The sequence below is a fragment of the Ambystoma mexicanum genome, chromosome 5q (genome assembly GCF_040938575.1).
Source record: "Ambystoma mexicanum isolate Mex_15411 chromosome 5q, UKY_AmexF1_1, whole genome shotgun sequence".
NCBI classification, from domain to species: Eukaryota; Metazoa; Chordata; class Amphibia; order Caudata; family Ambystomatidae; genus Ambystoma; species Ambystoma mexicanum.
This window is the reverse complement of record NC_090933.1, coordinates 22,872,051-22,893,569: the sequence shown is the minus strand read 5'-3', so window position 1 is coordinate 22,893,569 and position 21,519 is coordinate 22,872,051. Positions and strand designations below refer to the sequence as shown.

At 45.6% G+C, this 21,519-nt stretch overlaps 1 protein-coding gene across 1 annotated transcript in view; it reads right to left on the bottom strand.

Annotated features, from left to right (window-relative positions):
- LPCAT1 (lysophosphatidylcholine acyltransferase 1) overlaps positions 1-21,519 on the bottom strand; it is a 1,148,174-nt gene that overhangs the window by 736,987 nt on the left and 389,668 nt on the right. Inside the window, exon 3 of the mRNA XM_069620435.1 lies at positions 9,875-10,089. Within this exon, the coding sequence (XP_069476536.1) occupies positions 9,875-10,089 (215 nt within the window). The remainder of the gene's footprint in view (positions 1-9,874; positions 10,090-21,519) is intronic.

The following is a 21,519-nucleotide window of genomic DNA, read 5'->3' as shown; positions in this document are numbered from 1 at the left end:
CGCTTAGGTGGAAGAGCTACCTGCTAAGGGTTATGAGAGGCAAAAAGCTTAGGTGGAAGAGCTACCTGCTAAGGGTTATGAGAGGCAAAAAGCTTAGGTGGAAGAGCTACCTGCTAAGGGGTATGAGAGGCAAAAAGCTTAGGTGGAAGAGCTGCTTGAAATTGTAGGACTACATCACCCATTTCACTTTCTTTAGAATGTTGGTTGGCAAGCTGAGAGATGCCTCAAGCCTCCCTTTAGCATGCTGAGGTGCTATGCTTGGTGGCCTTCTAGGACTTTTCCCCATCAAGGCAAGGCGTTTAACAGGCATTGTTCAGACGAGGGGCCAGAAACCCTTCTCATTTCACCCAGAGTTCTATTCTGCTGCCTCCCACATATAGCATACCATCCCATCAGTCTAGCACTCCAGAATATATGACTGGGGAGGGGACACAGGCCACAGTCAAGCAAAACATTGAGGGTAGGATAGGGTACCACCACTAACCCACCTACTACAAAATGTTTTTAAAAAGCCTTGAAACAAACCATATATAGCCTTGCACAACAAACATATGATGGCTACCAACCGAAAATGACACCTTCGCCCAGGGACTGGTATAAACCGAACTGAAGCTACCAACAGCACAACACAGTTTTCTTTCTCTTTTCTCCTGCTAAGTCCTACTAACTTACACCCCCTTACCATCTTGCTTTACAAATCCGCCAGTGCGCCAAAGGGACCATGCAGATGGTGACAGTGCGTGGTATAAGAACCTTGAACATAACATACCATGTATCCCACAATGCTTATCGGTATGACCCATACACAGTAGAGTCAATGTCCTGTTTCAGCAGAGCGACCTCTCCCTCGCATTTGCGTAATTAATGTGCTGCTGTAGATAATATGGTAAAAGGTGATCTAGAGTCTACTAGAGACTGAAGGCGGTTGTCATCTATTGACAGTAGCATTATCGGTTGTCTGTAGGGCCCATATTCATCTCTTTTAAAAGTCTGGACATGGACTATCATCGTGGAGAAGTCACTCTGTTTTCGGTAAGCACATTCACCTTGGACTTTAATAACTCTGGAATGTGACAGTTCCTCTGCATTCTCGGGTAAAGTGTCCTCTTTGGTTGCACTTGCGACAAAATACTATCATTGCAGGACATTCTCTGTCCATTGCAAAATGGACCACCATAGTGCACCAGAAACAGATCATGCTATTGTTCCAGGAGTGTTTTGCGAAGCCCATTGCAGTCCCTTGCTTTTTTGCCCCTCCATGTTCCGTCCGTTGCATCCCTCCAACAGCTAATACAACCTCTTCTTCATGTGGGGCAATGTCTTTACTTCCTTATCAGTTGTGCCCACTGCACCAGATATTACACATTTGGCACATTCTTTGCTTAGTTCTATGTGTCTACCAATAGCCAAATCAGTGTGGGATTTTGAGCTTGTCGTAAACACTCCTGTATTTTGGGATTGGAAATACATAATACCAACTAGGTTTGAACATACACGTCTCCACTCCCGTGAAGTTTTAAGTAGTCAATAAGGTCCACAAATCCACCACATACGAATCCACACTTTCTGATGGACCTTGCTTGCAGGAAAATAATGTGTCTTTATCTAGATCAATGTTAGTACTGTGGCAGTATTGCTCCACTAGTGTTCTCATTGCTTGTCCGTGCATTGTTAAACGAGATGCACAACCTCCATCTTCCATTACTGAATCTGGTAAGTGCTTTATTATCCGCACTGTTTCCTTCCCTATGCAGTTCATCAAGGTGACATGTTTTCTTTCATCCAATGTGTCTGTGCCAATGGCCAGTAAATAGAATCTGAACAGGTATTTCCACTCCTTCCACCGGACAGTTGGTTTGCCTGGATTCTCTAAAAATGTGCTACACCTGAATTTGCCATGGTTCGGTTTGGTTCCAGGTGGCTGCAGACTCTTTCCACCCAACTGCTGTGTATAGTCCAGGACTGCCTTTGCTCACAATATTATTCCCCTCTGGAGACAGAATTGCAGGTGGTAGTGGATGCCAGTTTGATGATTTATTTTTTAGGGATTTGAAGGTGTCACTCTATTCCTATGAAGATAGCTGCAAATTGATTGTGCGTTCCTCTCTGCACTCCCTTTCCCACTGCATCCATATACGCGAACTCGCTCAGCATTACCACAGTGAATTGATTGTAACTCGCTCCTGGGCTCGCTGTCCCTTCAAGGTACGTCTGTGCACTCTACATTCTCATTGTCCTGGTAACCCGTTCTGCCTCCCAATTTTCTAAGCTGCTATGGGTTTGTCCCCCATTGCACCCGCCTTCTGTCAGAATTCTTTTTCCTGGCTTTACCCTGGGTGCAAGTCTAGACGCAACAGGTGTCATTGCAGACACATTCTTGCCATGAATTTCTTCCCGCCGGGGTCCACGAGTGCATGGGTCCACTCGTCACCAATGTTACAGTGATGAGACCACGCTGAATCAGGATTCAGGCAAGTTTGTTCATACAAGAAACCCAGCCAGGAAATCCCAGGACCACCAGCCCCCTGGTGTCTTTTCTCCTCTTCCCAACGCGCTACATTTCTCGAATTCCATGCATCTAGCAGCTAGGACCTCAGCGCACGCATCGCAACAAGCTGTCGGCCAAAACATTACTGGATTAGTTCTGATATGCTAGCTTTTTAATTCAAAGGAAACATTTACACCCCTCCAATTTACAAACGAACCAGCTGCAACTGCTGTACACTGTGATGGCGTTATCAGAGCGGGGCATGGAAGCCCATGAAGACTGCTAGTTAAGTCTTGCTACTGTAAGGAAGGCATGGTTCAAAAGCACGACAGACAATAAAGCACAGTTCAATGGTGTTTATTGAACTTTCACATGGGTTAGGAAAATGCCTATCTAAACCTAAATCTAAAGATGGGAGCAAGCTACGGCCAACAAACAATAAATAACGCTGCAAGTCTTGTCAAATCAAAATGGCCTACACTAAAAAAAAAAACGATTGCCAAACCTTACTCTAAAGAAAAAAAGGGGTGAGAGATAATGCAGTGTGTAAAGAACATTGTGTAATAAAGAAAAAGGTCCAGGTAACGTGGCAGTTCAGCATTGCTTAACCTTCCCTGCCCCACGTTTCAGCATGGGATAAGGCAGAACAATGTAGCCTGCAGCACACCGACTTCTCTGACACAAGGAGGCAGGCTCTAAGGCATACCAGAGTCTTCCAGGACAGTCTCTTTCTACCTTAAAGTCTCTCGGTCGCTAAATGCCTTGGTCAACACAAAAATGTTTAACTTAAAGTTCTCTTCTCTTTACTTGTTTCACTGTACCAAAGTCTCGGGTGGCTTGTCCACCCCGGGACTCTGTCGGGTTCGGACCCCAGGTCTCCTTCCGCCGGGTTCGGAGCCTCCTCCTTTCAGAACATGGTAGGTCCACTCAGTCGGGCTCAGACCTTATTTTTCAACTCAAGTAACTTTTCTTCAACTTCTCACAAGTGCAGGCTCCCCTCTATCGGGCGTAAACCTGTGTTCCACTCTTTCAGCTTTCTTACGAGTTTACAAGTTCAAAGACTTTCGACTTTGCAAAGGATTTTTTCTATAACATTTAGAGGACCACTTCAATAACTTTAAACTTAAGGATTTCACATTCACTTCTCTCAGAGATACTCTTGCCAGAGACCTTCGTCTGGGCAAGCATGGGTGCCGGACCACTCTGCACTAGCGTATCACTCTTTTATTCAAGTTAAAAGGATATTCACATTTCACCCTCTGGCCTTCACTCGCGTCTCTCAATTAGACGATTCACCAAACAGTTCATCTTGCTACATTGTCGCAGCTCCAACCTTCACTTCAATGCAGGCCGGTATTGAACAGTTGCCTCCAACTCACCTGTTGCAGTGAGTTTCTTTTATCAGTGGCTTTGTTCCTTGAGCCAATGACAACACTCTGGCAGCTGCAGCTCCTCTCTGCCTCGGTTAGACATTCAGGAGGGCCACACACTCTCACACGCTGTAAAGCAATTCCCGGTCTTTCCTCTCAGCTTTGCTCACGCTGTTGGCCAGTTTTCAAGAGTCAATCGATCAAGGGCTTCTCCCTCCTCACGTCCCCTTTCCGATCTGCTGTCTCTCTTTCTCCATTCAGCCGCCATCTCAGAAGATCTGCTACTTCTTGCTTTTTGCCTCGCTCACAGTGTTCTCACATTCTCCGCCATTTATCCATGTAGGGAAGTCTAACAGGAATCAGATGCGAGTTGTTACTGGCAATTGGCTGACTCTGCCTGACCCTGATGTTGGGACATGGCAAATGGGATGGCTGTGTGCGAGTGTCTTCCCCCTGAGCACAGGGTCCACGTAGATTTTAGTGTGTAGGAAAGGGGGGAGGTAAGGTTTCCAGATAACACGTGGGATAGGAAGGGGTAAAGGGGTAATAGGGAAGGGGATACCGCGTCTCGGCATTGGGTGTCCCACTCCCACTCCCCAAGGATCCCCCATCCAGGTGATCCTCCCGCACTGGTCCAACCCCGGGGTCTGGATCCAATAGCAATGGCTGTGCCCTGCCCACCTGGATGACAGATACGTGAGGACTGGTAAGTGAGACACCCTCTGGTTTCTCACACTACCTTTTCTGACCATGCACTGAACTAGAGCATTCCACTGTCACACCAGGCACACAGATGCAAGCCCAGACATACAGGGTACTACACTAAGAAGAGTGTTGGTGACATTCTGAATATATCCGTGCAGTCCAATGCAACTTGGGGTATAGTACGTTGCTACTCAGTGCGGCTTCGATAAGCACCACACTGTTTGCTCCTGATTTTAGCACCATTTTGTCGTTTTCTTTTCTCAGTGAGGTTCATGATGTGAAGTCATAGCGGTCCTGTGCTGGTTGCGGTTTCCTCTTTGCAGTTACTACTGCGCATCTGGATCAGCTTTTGCCACTGCTGTCATGTTCTGCATGTCCATCCATTGATGTAGGTCTTCTGGATTGTCAAAGAAAAGTGTGCGGCCCTTATGGATCCCCTTCAGCCTGGCTGGGTACAACAGCACATATCTCTGGCTAGCCTCCCTCGGTCTCTGCTTAACAGCTATGAAGCTCATTCGCTGTTTCTGAACCTGCAGGGTGTAGTCTGGGTACGCCGTTATCGTGGTCGACATAGGTTGAATTATCCACCCTTTTCGAAAGTGCTCGAGGATCCTTTCTCTATCACGGTAGTTCAGGATCCTGGCTATTATTGGCCTCGGCTGGGCCCTTGATGGTGGCTTCCACGTCAGTTCCCTGTGCGCCCTTTCCACTGTGAAGCATTGGCTGAGAGCCCCTGGTCCAATTTCTTGCTGCAGCAGGATTTCAATAAACTTAGTCGGATTTACACCCTCTTCTCCTTATGGGAGCCCAATAATGTGTACATTGTTGCATCTGGCGCTGCCCTCAGCGTCCTCCGCTCTGTCCTCCAGATTACGCACTTGTTGACACAGTACCCTTACTTCTTCTGTGGTGTCTTTGAGGCCACTCGCGCTCTCCAGCACCAATTTTTCTAGCGTTGCTGTACGTTCCACAAGGGCCCTTACATCTTGTCGCAGCAGGGACACGTCAATGCTAATGGCATCTATTTTTGCTTCTAGAGACTCGTTCAGCAATGCTATGGCCGCAAGGATCTGCTGGTCACCTTCCACAAGCTTCTGCTCCTTTTGAGGTGTTGAGGTTGCTTGTGTGGGACTCTCCATGGAGGGCGTAGTCTTGGTATATACCTCCAGGTTAAGTTGTTTTCCTTTGCTCTACTGATGTTTGGACGCCATGACTGATCTTCGCCCCTTGTCCTGCACTTGTATCGGCGTCTATCAGTTGCACTGCTTGCCACACTTCCAATGCAGGCGACTTGGGCTATGTCCGCCACCCTCTTCCTGGAATGTCTGGCGTACTGCCAGGTGTTGCCTATCCATCCGACGAGCACACCTACAGTCCGCTTTGCTGTGTTGTACTTGGTAGCGGGGCAGCTGCATTTCGCCCAACACTGACTGTCAAAGGTCTGAAGTGCACATCAACGTCTCTGACGTGAGCCACCCTTTGTTCAGTTCTGGACTACTCGGCCCCTTTATTCCACCCTATGGCCGCTGGTCCACGCTGATACAGATCCCGGAGGCTTGATGTTGTGGGCCCTCCAGTTTCTGTGCTTAGGTCGTCGTAGCTGGGGGCACTTCCTGGTGCCGCCGGGTATGTTCCCAATTCCTTGTACCATTTTGGCTGAGCAGTAGCAGTTTCCCACCCATGTAACTGCACACTGGCCTGAGGTTTGGTGCTTATTGTAGGCCTCTTGGCTGTGAGTTCTCCACCAGGGCCCCTTACAACTTATTCTCCGGGGCTTCCGTTTCCAACCCCCACCTAACCACAGCTACAGTATTAAGTCCCCTTCTTATGGCCCAGCCCACGCAGGTGTTCTTGCGATTATCGTACTCATTTGGCGCAGGTGAGAGTCTTGACTGGAAAATACTCTAGCCCCCCGGAGTCGCACTACTGGATGCACCCTTTAGTATGTCAGCACAGGGAGCGTGCATGCAAGCCCTTACGGTGCACGTGGTCTTGTATGTCGTGCCAGCCCAAGTCCTTCCTTCTTCCACTGGGTTGCAGTAGCACCCTGTTCGGGCACCCCAGACGATGCAAACCCTCCGGCTCCTTATGGGCCGATGTTAGGCCCCCGGTAACCACTCTTGCCTGCAAACCTCAGCATGCTTGTGTCTGTTCTTCAGGTCTGGCGGACACCAGGCACGTTACTCCGCTCTTCTCTTGCGATTCACTGTGTTGCTGCATCTTCCCATGTTCCTCCACCATACACGTCTCGCATCGCGGCCATCCTCCTGGGGATCCGACCCTCCAGCTACCCGTCACCTTTCCTTCAGGTGCTGCTGCCTCTGTACTCTCACACTGATAATTCTGGCTTGGGAATACACGCTGGCGTTCACTCTGATGCATTGGGTTACTGTTTCCTTCGGTCCTCGCTGCCAGCCTTTGTGCTCCTCTTCTGGACCACGTCGCCTGCCCATGCCTGCTCCCCACACACAGCTCACCAGTGTTTGGCTTTCCATGGAATACCAGTGGCAAAGCAGTGCCCGGTCCTCGGTGGCAACCCTCTCCTCACCAGCGCTTGCTCTTCTTCAGGCTGCGTTGCGCACCGAGCCAACAGTGCTGCGCAACGTTCCCTTTGTCTCTCGCAGCCATCTTGACACACTCAATGCGGGTCGCAGCTCAGATTTAGTGCCGCTCCGATCCTTTAAACAGAACACCTCAAGTGCTCACATACTGCACATCTGCGCACGCTGGGTTCACCCACATGGTGCTGCAAAGTAAGTTCTAGGCCCACAGAAAGCATCCTATTTGGTGTATAAGCCTGTAAGCATCACAAGAGCTCCGCAGGACACGTCTTATTCCATGGCTATGTAGCCACACCCCCAATCTAGATGGTTGTTAGGTTTACAAGGATATGATTTTTGTGTCCGTTATCTTCTGGGTAAGAGAAATTCAGTAGCAGACTGCCTTTCGAGAATGCTTGTAGAGACTGTAGTGCAAGGGAAATGTCCCAATGTGCAAGAGTCAGTGGTGATGAGCATTGAGACAGGGGCAATAAGTGAAGACGAATGGGAGAATGCAACTGAAAATGGCATTGTATTGAAATCATTTATAGAATGGACGGTTATTGGATACCCCGACAGGGAGGTGTTAGAAAGTGTGAACCTTTTTTTGAGGTGAAAGATGAATTATCGTTAGTAGGAACTAGAATAAGGAGGGGAGTGAAATGTATTCCTCCAGAAAATATAAAGAAAAGGTTTATTGAACTGGCAAATCACGGTCATTTAGGAATTAATGGCACAAAGAGAAGTTTACAACAGAGTTACTGGTGACCAGCCAAGGACAAGTTAGTTGACAGTGAAGTAAGCGACTGTGCAGAGTGTGCTTTGAGGGATAAAAGCAAGGTTGTATGGGAGACCCCTTTAATCCCAGTAGAAGTACCGCCCAAACCCTGGTAATGAGTGGCAGTGGATGTTATGGGCTCCATTCAAGGTTTGGGGGAAGATACCAAAATGTTTGTCATGATAGATTACCAATCCAAATAGGTGTAGTGGACAGGTGTGAGGGAGGTCACCACAATTAATTAATCAGATTCTTAGAAAATGTTTTCTTCAGAGAAGGGTTCCAAGTACGGTTGTGACAGATATGGAGTACAATTTACATTGGAAATGATGGACATTTTTGTGTGAGTACAGTATTAAACATGTGAAGACGGCTCTATATCACCCCAGGGCAAATGGCCTAGTCGAGAAAGTAAATAGATTTGTCAAAGAAGGGATTCAATTTGCATTGAGTGCGGGTTTACCATGGAAAATTGTACTGAGTCAATTGTTATGTGGTTATTGCACCACAACACATTACGCAACAAAAGTTTCTACATTTGTTTCATTGAAAGGACGTGAGCCAGGGACCAAAGTGTGTCCAGGGTGGATGGGAGTGGCAACACCTGTGTAGGTGGATTGTGAGGAAGTGATGAAAGTAATCCAAAGAGGACAAGAGAACTATAAAAGAGTGTTTGATGACTCACATGGGGTGAAAGAGCATAAATGGTCAGTTGGAAACATGGATTGGATAAAAAATCCTCGCATGGGACCAAAATGTCAGGAGAGTAAGTTATTAGGGCCGAAGAATATTTCTGCTGGGGGTTGGCAATTATTGAAGGGGGTGAACTGTGGTCCAAAGGAAGGCTGGCGGGGAGCAGTGAGGGGGAATAGAATGATCGGTTTGGAATTAATAATACTCTGGACTTGGGAATTGATGATCCAGGACAGGAATGTGGTGTTGGCGTTCCAGTTGGAACTAGAATGAGTTGTAGGGAAAGAAGAATGTCAAACTGCTTGAAAAATGTCATTCATTAGCTCACTGTTGCTCACTGTTTCTGTTATGTACGGATTGCTGGAAACTTCAAAGGTTTTCTATTGCGATATGTTGGGGAAAACCTCACAAATGTTAAAATTCCAAAACTATCATAGAATGCTTCATCATTATGCACGAACTATTACCTTACAATTTAAATTATTAGGATTCGGTGGGGGCGGGGGGCTAGGTTATGTCTGGAAGTTACCCTGTTCTAGCTCCCTGTAATTATTTCACATGGAATACATTAGTGTTCTGTACCCCATTCGACTATGGAGTGTCTTAGAGCTTCTTACAGTGTTTGAGTTCAAAAAGAGTACAGCTTTTGTGTGGAGTCAGTGGAACATGCTGCGGCTCTGCTGTGGGCTTCATTAAAGGAGCTTAACCAATTTACCCGACTGGTGTCATCTTTACATCAGCCATTGTTGAACCATGGAAAGAGAAAAAAAAAGGTGAGCTAATCAAAAACGGTGTCAGTTTGCTATCACTTTTGAAAATGTGGCAATGTCCACTCTTCTATAATAACAATCGGTTGTAACTAATGTTGTATATTATGCAGTTTCCTCCGATAGGACCTGCAGAACTGTATATGCTGTAATAAGAAGTGATGTATGTCACTTCAGAAGAGGACTGTGCAGCTGAAGGATTTGCTTTGCTGCAGCTACAATGAAAGTCCCTTGAAACCTCTATGCGGATCCAACTTGTTCATAACACAATATTGTTTTATATAGCATTTCCTCCTAGATCCTCACAATTGTTTTACGCTTTAATAATAGGTGTCATTACGACCCACGTGAATCGTTCCCTCCACAGCACCTGATGTGCCTGGAGCAGTGTGAGCCAGCCAAAGAAAACACATTCACCTTTTCGCAGTTACCACTTCCCACAGTGTCGCATGTGTTAAAGCAGCCGACACATTTTCCTTTGTACAAAATGGGCATCATTTAGATAGACATTCAGGAAGAGTTGACATACTTACTTCCCCAGACAGGAATATTCTTGCTTTCCGCTTTCATCACAATGGATGCCATTGTCATGGTTACTGGAATTGCATCGAAGTACGAGGAATGTGGAGCCAAAGTGAGAATTGGTGCCTCGGCCGGTGGGGCAATCTTGCCTTTTACAGTCACCCAGTGGAATCCACCAGCAAACCACATAACTCTCATGATGACCTTTAGCGCAATATCCAAAAACCTGCAATCAATAGGAAAGAATTACTTAAGAACATTATATAAACAGTCCACTGTATAGAGATTGCGAGTGTGCGGGCAATAGAGTGCAGGAGAGAAAGCGCCGGCGAGAGGGCGGGCGCGCGAAGGAGTGGGTGGGCATGCGGGGGAGAGGGCGGGCGCGCAAGGGAGAGGACAGGCGCAGGAGGGTGTGCACGTGGGAGGGAGTGTGTGTGTGTATACCAACATGCCCCATTCCAATTGGGGGATGGCGGTTCAGGCCTTATTGCATTTTGGGATTTGTAGTCCTGAATTTCAGTGAGTCAGTCATAAAAACTTTATTTCGGGATATACCCAAAAAAAGTATATCATAAAATTGTACACAGTTCATCAAAACACATGAAAGGCATCCTACAAATTCATCTATATTATCACAAATAAATACTATAATAAAGGTGAAGTGAGAAAATGCGACACCCCAATTCATGTGCATGTCCCTGTGTAGTAATAGCTTGTGGGACACTAATAACGCGATACATATGTGAACTCACGCGAGACGCCAATTTGGCTGAGTTTCTTTTTAAGCAGGAGACTCCAACCTATCTATGCTCCAAGCCGAAAGGGACAGGTCTGAATAAGTTAAGATCAACCATATTTGCAGCTGGCAACTACTTTTATCATATCTTACGTGGGCAAGATACAAGCAACAAAAGGACAGTACACTTAACCATCAATATACCTGCTGGACAACTGTCTTTTCTCAACAGAAATGAGCAATCGTGTTTACAAGCCCAAACTTGTAAAAGAGTGACAATAGGACGAAACATGTGTTGGCACTTGTAATTGTGTAACCCACCTAAGGACTTTGGATTGTGGAATAAACAGTTCAACTTCATTTAGAGTTTTACCTACTTTTATTATGCAGAAAGGCAACAACTACCAGGAATGCTTAGACACATCTGTAGCCAAGATATATTATAATTAGTGACCCACGAGCTATTACTACACAGGGACATGCGCATGGATTGGGGTGTCGCATTTTGTCATGTTATATGTTGATAGGCTGTTGGGAAGCCTATATACACCTACCCAAGTAGAAGTCCACACAATATCCCATTGGTCCGAAGCCCAGCTGAATAGTTTGCCCCACAATTTTCGTTCATAATAAAAAATAAGACGAACAAAATATCATATTTGCCTGCTTTTAACAAAGCTTCCAGCAGTTCATGCACGCATTAGTTTCGGCCAATTCGGAAAGAACCTCAGCATTGCACATCATTTTACATAAACCAAAGACACCCTAAGTCTGGTAATTATAAAAACATTGGATACAGCCACCTCCTCCATAGCAATGCATATTTCGGACATTCCGGCAGAAACCATTTCTTCTGCTACAGGACAAAAGAGAAAATAGTTTGCATAGTAACGTGACCATCTGTGGGTGTACTCGGCCACCGTGAATTAATTCAGTCAAAATTTGGTGCATTATCTATTCAAATTTGGATACTTTTAATTCCGGTAACTTCTTGAACCTTGGTTAGTTTTCAATATGGTATAAGCTGGGAACCATATTGCCTCAATTTCATTTATATGTTTCCCAGTACAAGGTGTATGCCTTACTTTCACGTCCCGAATTTATTCTATAATTTCGATGTCTTTAAGCAATAGGTGTAGAGGGTCTATTTTATATAGCAAAACGGGGATGTGCTTAAACCAGTTGCAACATTTGCACCACGGAGAGTTGAGAACAACAAATGGAATTTCATTATTAGTGGCCAAATAATCAATTTTGTGTAAACCCAGCCAGTATAGAAGGGGTTTTCATTGGGCTTCAGACTATGGATTTCAATCGTGTTTCCAAGAGCAATTGAATTGTAAGGGTGCTAGTCGGTAAACCCAAGGTTTGCTTCACAAAAATATTTTCCACTGTTATAAGACTGCCATTGAGAGGCAATTCCACAAATAGAATTCAGCTGCCAACTTGATTATAAATCCAGGACTACAAATACCACAGGGACAGGACAGCAACATCTCTGAAGAAGGGAATCCAACATACAGAGCACCTGTTCACGAGCAACAAATCTATGTAGTGGGAAGGAAAATGGATTTGTCCATCACCATCTACAAACCGTGCATGCTTCACAAGCGCTTACCCAACATAATGAGATGAAACTTTGCTAACGAGGAAGTGCCCACAAGAACATGGGTGGGTATACACGGTAGACAGTCCCAAGTTGGAAGACAACGTTTTCAAAGCTGGGTCTAGCCTCCACGCCTGTTACTAACATCAGCGCACATGACAGCTGAGCCATGACCAGACCAATGGCAAACCCTGGTGAATAACAAGACACATGTGTAAACCCTGAGGCCAGGCCTAAAAGAGGGGAAGGGGCAGACCAGTGATAAAAGAAACTACCAAGAAGGAAGCATTGTACTGATTTTCGAGCAAGTGACGAAAAACGTTTGAGCAAATTGGCATTAGGAGAGAGGGCCTTGAGGAGGAGAGGAGTGGAGAACAAGACACAGGAAAGTAGAACATTGTAAGCAAGAGGAGCGAAAAGTGAGAATACCAGATGTTGGAAGGAGAAGAACAGCAAAGGTTGGCCAGAGGAAAACTAGTGGTGGTCGGAAAGATTCATCCAGAGGCCGTTGGAGACAAGGAGGAGGGGGAGAGGACTAGTAATGTTTGACCTAGTCAGAGGAGGAAGGTACAAACGAGCACACATTCCCCAATGCAGAGGTGGGTAGGGGGTGAAGCCCCAATCTAGAGCATCTGAGCCCACAGCAGAAGGCGTAACAAGTATTTGGTGGGTCCACGGGGAGGGCCAGGACCAATGCAGCATCAGCTCAGAGGGTATAGTGAAAATGCATGGAAGGGAGGTGATAAGACCCTCAGAAGCTCCTCTGTGGAAAATGGGTCCGGAAAGATGGGGAGGAAGAACATCAGCAATACATGATGAATGAAATAAAGGAAAAATGTTAATTGCAGGTGAACTAACAGAATAAAGTTGACCCACCCCTATTACATCACCACTCATTCTGCTTCGTTTTTTTCATCCCTTTACCAACATGTGTGCTATTCCCCAATTGCATATGGCTTTGCTACTACTTGTAGGACTACGGCATCGTTTGAGCAGGTGTTCTATGGACTGAACTAGAAAGTGCTGACCAAAAGGGTTTACCGTGCCAACGACAAAGGCATTGGTGTAGTGAAATAAACCAAAACTTTGTAGCCCAAGCTCCAGGGTTGAGGAAGAGACACATTTTTAAAATTAACCTATTTTCTGCAGGAACGTCTTGTTAATGGCTTTCTGATGGTGGTGCAGAATGTTGGGAGAGGCTGAATCTCAGGATAGGATCTGGGCAGTGAGGCCAGATCTGTCCATTGAAAGTGAAGGCTTCCTGGACACAGCTGCCAGAAGCAGCCCAGATGGCCCCCTTCAGACCCTGAGTGTGGCAGAAAGTGACAAACTGAACTCCCTAGGCTCCAAGCTCAATGCCTTTAGCTGCAAACACTGGATAGACCGCTACAGGCTCATTGTGGGGAGTGAGTATCCAGAGTGAAGGCTCGAGGCGAATCCATTGGAAGAAGTATGCTGTAGAGAGAATATAATACCTTTGAGGAAGTGGTAAGGACCATGCAACATTAACATACTTTGGACATCAGAAGCGAAGGGCTGTGGCATTGCAGCCCAGTGCCTGTGGTATCTCTGGCTTCTGCCGTCATAACACCTTCAGTCCCTCCACTGGGGAGAGTGCAGACAAGTTACCCAATGTTGAGCATCTAAATAGATATAATATATAAATGATTGCCCTTCAAGTATAGTTAGTTTGAAGAGCGCCTGCTCTAGGTGCATTTATATTCAAGAATGGCACTGCTCATCCATTTTCATGAGTCTATATTGAGCCAACAGTAGGCAGTTGCCTGTATCTATATGCCTCTGCCGCGGCTCTTGCAAAATAAGACACAGATTATTAGTGAGCAGCAGAATTGTGCAGTACAAATTATTGATTTTAAATACAATTCTGCATAACCACGTCCTTTTTGGCAACATCCTGCACCATTTAGTTCTTTTTTTTCTCAATAAATCCAAACACTAACTCGTGCACTAACTCTATCCTGGGTCTCGGTTGATGGCCCTTTATTTTACGCTCATTCTATCCCTTAACTGAGCAACCAAGCTAATGCAAATTTAAAGTCTGTCATCCAAATGTTTATCAACCCTAGTATTAGCCTCACGTTATGGCACTTCATTTGTGGTGAATCATGTCAGCCTTGCAGACTACAGGAAATTGTGTTACACTGTGTGCTAACAGTGCTGATAATGGTTCTTCGTGCGTGAAGATTGCTTTTTGTCAATACAACATTTTATATTATGCCATGAAGTTAGTGGGCAGAGTTCTTTTCTGTTAGTTCAAGTAGATTAACGAAAACACTTGAACTGCAGATATGGCAGGATGTTTATCGATTTTTCAAGGATCGAGTAAGGCATTATATACCAAATTCTGACTGAATTAACCAGACAATGAGACCTAAAACTCTGTACAAAAGAAAGAGTGAGAACGGGGGTGTTGGGTTGGGGGGTGGTGCCTTGTGAAGAAGGGCGAATTCTTAACCAAGAGCAAGGAAGGAGCGGTTGAAGGCCATTTGGGCTAATGCAAAGGGATCTCCTGCCATGAAAGCCCTACATCCTTCCGTGTTATAGGAATGGTCACTATGCTTATCAGGGATCGTAATAGTGGGGGGCCCTGTAAATATGCTTGTAGAATCTGGGCACCGGTACACATCGGTCCTGAAAGAAAAAAACTGGATGCTGAGGCCGAGCAGGAATACAAATTGCAGGCAAGTAATATACAATTTAAAAGCTTCCTGTGGGGATGCCAACAAAGTCATGTGATTTGTAGAAGACACCATTTCATATAAAGGAATGGAAATCGGAGGAAGAATACATGTGGTGAGGAGTGTCGATTTCCTCCTAGCGTGGCACTACCATGGTAAACTAGGGATTGAATTGGGTGGATGGTGCCCTTGGTTTGTGAGTTCTAAAGCCAAATGGTCCAAAGCCTTTGATTCATCACCTGCATACCACCAGATTGGTGATACTAGTAGTCCAGACCTACAACTTCCTTCATTACTCCTCTGGGGGCCTAACATTTCCGCAGGCATCGACAGTCTTTCAGAGGTAAGGGGGTGTGGGGCTTTCAAGGGTGAGTTTTGTTTAGGACAACATAATGATGGTGTACGCAGAGTGAGAAGGAGCAGGACAATATCGTGCACAGATGCTGAAGATTCTGGAAGGTGCGGTTCAGACTGAACAGACTAAAATGCCTGATCAAGTTGGATCAGGATTCTTACCTGCAAAATGTGATCACTAGGGAGGGAATTCACACCTGTCCCAGACAAGGAGGAAACCAAGTTGAAAGTAGAGGTTACAACCACCAAAGAGCAACTTCGGTTTTTTTTGGACTGCTATATTTCTCACAAATCTGCACCATTACGTGCCCTTCTCAAGCTGGATGCACGGCTCTGTTGGGTCCTCTTTCCAGTCACGTAAGGAAAAGATAGCATATGCCCCTATTCTCTACTGATTTGATCCCTGTGCTAAGCCTTTTCTGACAGTTGGTTATTGTGTCTATGGCTTGCAGGCTGTATTGAGCCAAGTCTCAGTGGGGTCCAATATTTCCGTTGCCTTTGCAGCCAGAACTCTGGGTGGAAGAGAACATTCTTCTATCATAGAGAAATTGGCATTAGCATGCTGTGGGGCATCAGGTAAATTTTGCTTTGTGACCATACCCTTCCAACACCCCTTTTCCACCCAGGGATCCGGTCTATTGACCCAGCGTATTGCAAGATGCCTTACAAAAATACAACGTCACTGTAAACTATGTTCCAGGTAAAGAAAACTCAGTTGCTGATCGTCTCGATCCCCTTCTGCTATCGGCATGTCATGCAACAAAGGTGAAAAGGAGTGGGTGGCCAGTGCAAGCGACACCATACATGCCATAGTAGACAAACAGAATAGTGTGCATGAATTGGACAAGGATGAAGAGTTGGTTGAGATTACGGACTGTATTGTTAATGGGTGGAATACAGAAAAGTCCCAAAATATCAGCATTCTTCAAGTTCAAAGAGGAGTTGTGTAGGAACGAGTTTGGTCTGTTCCATGGAGACCACCTAGTTCCCCCAGTGTGTTTGGGACATACTCTTGTGGAACTGGTCCATCGTGGTAACCTTGGTCATAGTCTCACCAAAAAGAAGTTGACATCAAGTTTTGGTGGCCAGGCATGGCCTGCCTAGTCGAAAGGTGTGTGAACAACTGTAGCGAATGTTCAGACCATGGCAAAGACTACAGAATGGCCACACCAGAATTGATACCATTTGATGCTCCCGAGCTAGCATGGGACAACTTAAGCATTGAAATCATTAGTCCTTTGGGGATACTGGCCAGGCTGAAAGTGTGGGATATTACTTGGGGATAAAGCCCCCGAAAAGGTTTGAGCTATTCTGTTGATAATGCCAACTTAGTGCCCCAGGAACCCCCCTTATGTTCCCACACACCCACCTCGCCTCGTCTTGACCTTCAATAGACCTCTCTATGCTTTTAATCTGGTGGGATGACCACTGTAACCCACCCTCATAACATCTCATTGACTCTGGGTCACCATCCCCACTCTCAACGTAATGACCCATCAGCGCTGCAATGCCTGCCCACTACGGCTAACTTTACTGGGAATGATGCTGTAGAAGCATACTGCCCTCTATGTCTGCCCCCTCGAACGGCCATGTGCAAAGTATTATGCACACTCTGCCTCCTGTAATATTTTTGGGGGGACGGTTTCCAGTGTGACGCTCATTTCCAAACAGTCACTGTGAACCTTTCATACACTTCTATTAATTGTGTTAAAATATTTTGATTGTTGCATCCCATAAATGTATCCTTGATCAGTTCACCAACAGTGTGAGTATTGTATAACCTTTCCTGATTGTGTCAGCCTGTTAGGGAAATTTTTCACACAAGTGCTAAAATCCCTCTACCTTAGAGCCCTCCAGCTCTTTGGCTATATATTTGGGCTTTGTACTTTTCATTTTCATGTGTTTTTACTTTTGTGTTCTTTGGTTATGGAGTTTTAAAACAACTCCACGGGCATCATCTGTTTCTGTATGTCACACAGCACCTTCAGTGCAGTGGCACAGGGATGTCTTTCAGACTTCCCAAGGTTTAAATACCTTCTCTGGGACTGACTACTGTCGCCCAGAGCATGTAAAATTAAATGGACTTTACTAGTCTCTTTAAATGTACTGACCCAGCACACCCTATCTTACTATAGAGTGCTGGAGGGGTTGCCTACCTCCCCCTGAGTCAAAAAACTCATGTAACAGTCAAATGTTACCTTTTCCTACTTTAAATGGCTGGTGGCAGTGGTTTAGATCAATTACCGTGATTTTTCCCGATCGCTAACAACGATAGCTAAAAATCGGGTCAGCTATGTTTTTCAATATGGTGCCCCAGACATGTCTGTAAAAACAGACTCCAGTCATCTTTTTTCGCCATTTCTTTAAGGAAAAGTCCTTCTTGTGTTTGTCTCTGCACGCCAAACCAGGTTTGGTCCCTTTGTTCGTTGGCCTTTGGCGGGCTTCAGTGCTAAAGCCCTCCTGTGGCACCCGAGTGTCTGGGGTGGACAGGATGTGAGGGAGGTGCTTAGTCTCCTAGGGGACCTGAATGCACTTGTGTGATTGGCCGGCTGACTGCCCAGCAAGGACAGCCACCCTGCTGTGTGAGTGACAGCCAGGCTGGGATGAATTGAGAAAAACTGTTTAAAAGCAGGCACTTGGACTTGGAAAGCAGAGTCGACCACTGGAACGAAAGAACCGAAGACGAGCTGAAGGAAGAGGAATGCTGCAACTCCTGGATGACCGGTGAAGCCCTGCTGCAGGTCCGAATTGCCCGAAACTCCATCGACAGAGAAGCCCTTCAAGGTTAACTTCTTCCCTTGAGTTTTGTGGGAACAACCAACTCGTAAGCCACCTGGACACCGTCCACATCTGGTCGAATTTTCATCAGAGTGCTGTTGAAAACCGGATAGCCAGAGGGAAGGAAACAAGCTCGCAGACTTTAAGGCACTCACACCTTAAACAGACATCTTGCTAAGCTTTTGGCCTCATCCCTGGGCAGTGCAGGAACCTCCAGACATCCTTCTTGTCCCCAAGACTGAAGCTCAGGAACAGCAAGATCTGCTCGAACTGCCAGGAACATTCTAAGGAGCAGAGGCGCCCAGGAAATTAGCCCTCTCCATTTATATACCCAGGGAGTATTGTGGGAATATATATGTTGCTTGATATATGTATTGCACCTTTCTGCCATTGTTATGGCTTCAAAGTGATGTGGGCTGTATGGCCTTTCAGTAGATAGTCTAAATATACATGACAAGAAAAGAGCATTAATTGCATGCAAACAGTATTCACAAGTTCAAGCAAATTTTCAATTAGTTGGAGAGATGACTAGTGATATCCGTAGTATGAAGAGCATTCGGGGGCAGCATGGATTGCAACTGGTGGACCGAATATTTAATAGGACTCTGTTGGATTCGATTGAGCAAATCGTTAGAGGTGGAACGAGTCTAGATCAAATCACTGTAAACTAAACAAAGCAGCAAAAGCTGTACAATTCTCCTGACATGAGATGCCTCAGCTACAGCTCTTCTTCAATACAAAGGTACTGTGAAAACGCGGTCCGGAAATCTTTTCGGCCATTGCGAAAGTTCATGGAAACTTTCTCAACTTTGAAGGCTTGTCCTTCCCTAAACATTCGTCAAACTTTTCACTTAGCCAACTCTTCTAAACTCTGTGGCAAAGACTTAACCGGTTACAGAACTGTGCTATCCTATACAAAGACTCTGAACCATTGACTTTGGCCCAGGCCTATGAACTGAATTGCTGTTTGTAATTTATTGAAACCGTTTGCCCTGCCTATGCACATATTTGTGCTGTCCTTTCTTATAACCTTGTCCTTTTACCCCTTTTTAAAGTATCTGAAGTGCCATTTTGCCCCCACTTCAGGGGAGCTAAACTTGTTCACTTACTTATTGGTTGGGGATTTGTACTTTAATAGTGTGTGATATTGAGCTGCTCTTGCTAGTGTAATGTTTTCAAACTGACTGTGTAAATAAATGTATATTCTTTTACCAAGAAACCTTGAGTAAGTGTTTGTTTGAATCACTGTAATTGATGGTCCTTTGTGTAACTTGTTCTACTGCTCACTTTACTCTTGAGATAAGTCTGGCTGCTCAGCCATCGCTACCACTTTACTGTGTAGTATGGGCTTGTACCAAAGGTGAACTTGTACTTACACTTGTAGTCTTAATTATGTGTAGTGTTCCCAAAGGATACTGCACATGATTCTGCCTAACACACCCTTGCACTGATTGTTCCATTCCTAATGTTAACGCTGCACATGTTGCTCCTGCAGGAACTGCATTGTGTGCGTCACTCATTCATGGTTAAAACCTAAAGATTGCTCCAAAAACATTGATTGCCCAATAATTGTTAATCTCACCTTTCTCCTGATTGCATCTCAGGCAGTGATGGCTGAAATTCCATATATTGCTGCATCCCATATATTGCTGTGTGATAGCTGCACCCTTTATGTCTACTCCATTGACTGCAGCTTGTCCGTTGCTCCATAAACACTACTTTTGGACTAACTCGACTACAGTGTCAGTGATGGCTGCTCCTTTTACAGGGCGCCAAGTACTTCCAGCTCCATCATGCCCACCTAAACTGCTTCCAATTTCCCTATTTTCCAAGTGTCCCCATTAGAACAGCTTTACACAGCCTCTCAAACAGTCTTCACGACTATAACGTGAGCCATTATGAGCAGATTCTAAGCAGCAGAGGTGCCCAGGAAATTAGCCCTCTACATTTACATACCCAGGGAGTATGGGGGGAATATATGGGATACATTACTCACCGTAATCGTATTTCTGATGCTTGTATCTGCTTAGATTCACATGCTGTGCATAGGCCGACATCTAGTGGAAGCTGCGGAGTATTACAGTTTGTTTTTCGAAAATCGAAAAAGGGCGTCGACACAGGGCGTGCCAGTAATACTATCCCTAGTGTGACGTCCACTGTACCCATGATCCCTCACGCGTCTAGGATCCCCAGATTGTGTTTTTCCTGACATGAGGTAGCATGAGGAGTAGCGTGAGTACAGAAGTCCAAGCAGATAGACAGAAAGGTAAGACTACAAGCAACCATGCGCCTTCTCTCGGAGGGGAGGAAGGGTGGGTCGCATGTGAATCTAAGCAGATACAAGCATCAGAAATACGATTACGGTGAGTAATGTATCCCTTCTGAGGCTTGTGGAATCTGCTTAGATCACATGCTGTGCATAGATTAGCGAGCAGTACCAGAAGAAGGAGGTGGGATGTGAGAAGGGTCATAAGCAAACAGGTGTCTTAGAACCGCTTGTCCCACTTGTGTATCTGTCTTGGAATGAGTGTCAATGCAGTAATGCTGAGTAAAAGTGTGAATAGAGCTCCAAGTAGCTGCTTTGCAAATGGTGTCGAGGGGAACATTTGCAGTGAAAGCCAGAGTGGCCCCAATGCCTCTAGTAGAGTGGGCCCTTGGCGTAAAAGGCAGAGTCTTTTCAGAAAGAGAGTAACACAGCTGTATACAGTTGATAATCCACTTAGAGATAGCGCCCTTAGAGACGCGATCCCCCTCTCTGCCTGTAGCTACGGAGACAAACAGTTGATCTGTTTTCCTTAGCGGTCTGGTTTTATTTACATAGTATAAGACCGCCCTACGCACATCTAGGGTGTGTAGTTTCACCTCAGCCGAGCTTTGTGGGTTTTGGAAGAAAGCCGGAAGCTCGATGGACTGGTTTACATGGAACTTGGATATGAATTTTGGTGAGAACCTAGGGTGTGTGCGTAAAACCAGTTTGTCCTTGTGGATAGTAAAGAAAGGATCTTGCACTGACAGAGCCTGAATTTCACTGACCCTTCTTATGGAGGTAATGGCTACTAAGAAGGCCGTTTTATAAGTCAGGTGTTTGAGACTACTTTTATGCATGGGTTCGAAGGGGGGGCCCATGAGCTTAGCTAGCACCACATTGAGGTCCCATCCTGGCGGTGGGTTCGAAATAGGAGGGTGAAGTCTCTTTACTCCTTCCATGAAGGCTTTAACCACTGGTACTTTCCACCACGAGACCCTGTTATGGGATGTGGTGTAAGCCGAGAGGGCTGCCAGGTGTACTTTCAGAGAGTTAAAAACCAACCCTGCATCCAGCAGGTGGAGCATGTATGTTACAACGTTGGAAGGAGTGCAATCAACCGGGTTGATTTGTTTATTCTGGCACCAGATAACAAATCTTTTCCACTTGTCAAAGTAACAGTGTCTTGTATTAGGTTTCCTGGACTCTTTTAGAATGTCCATACACCTCTGTGGTAA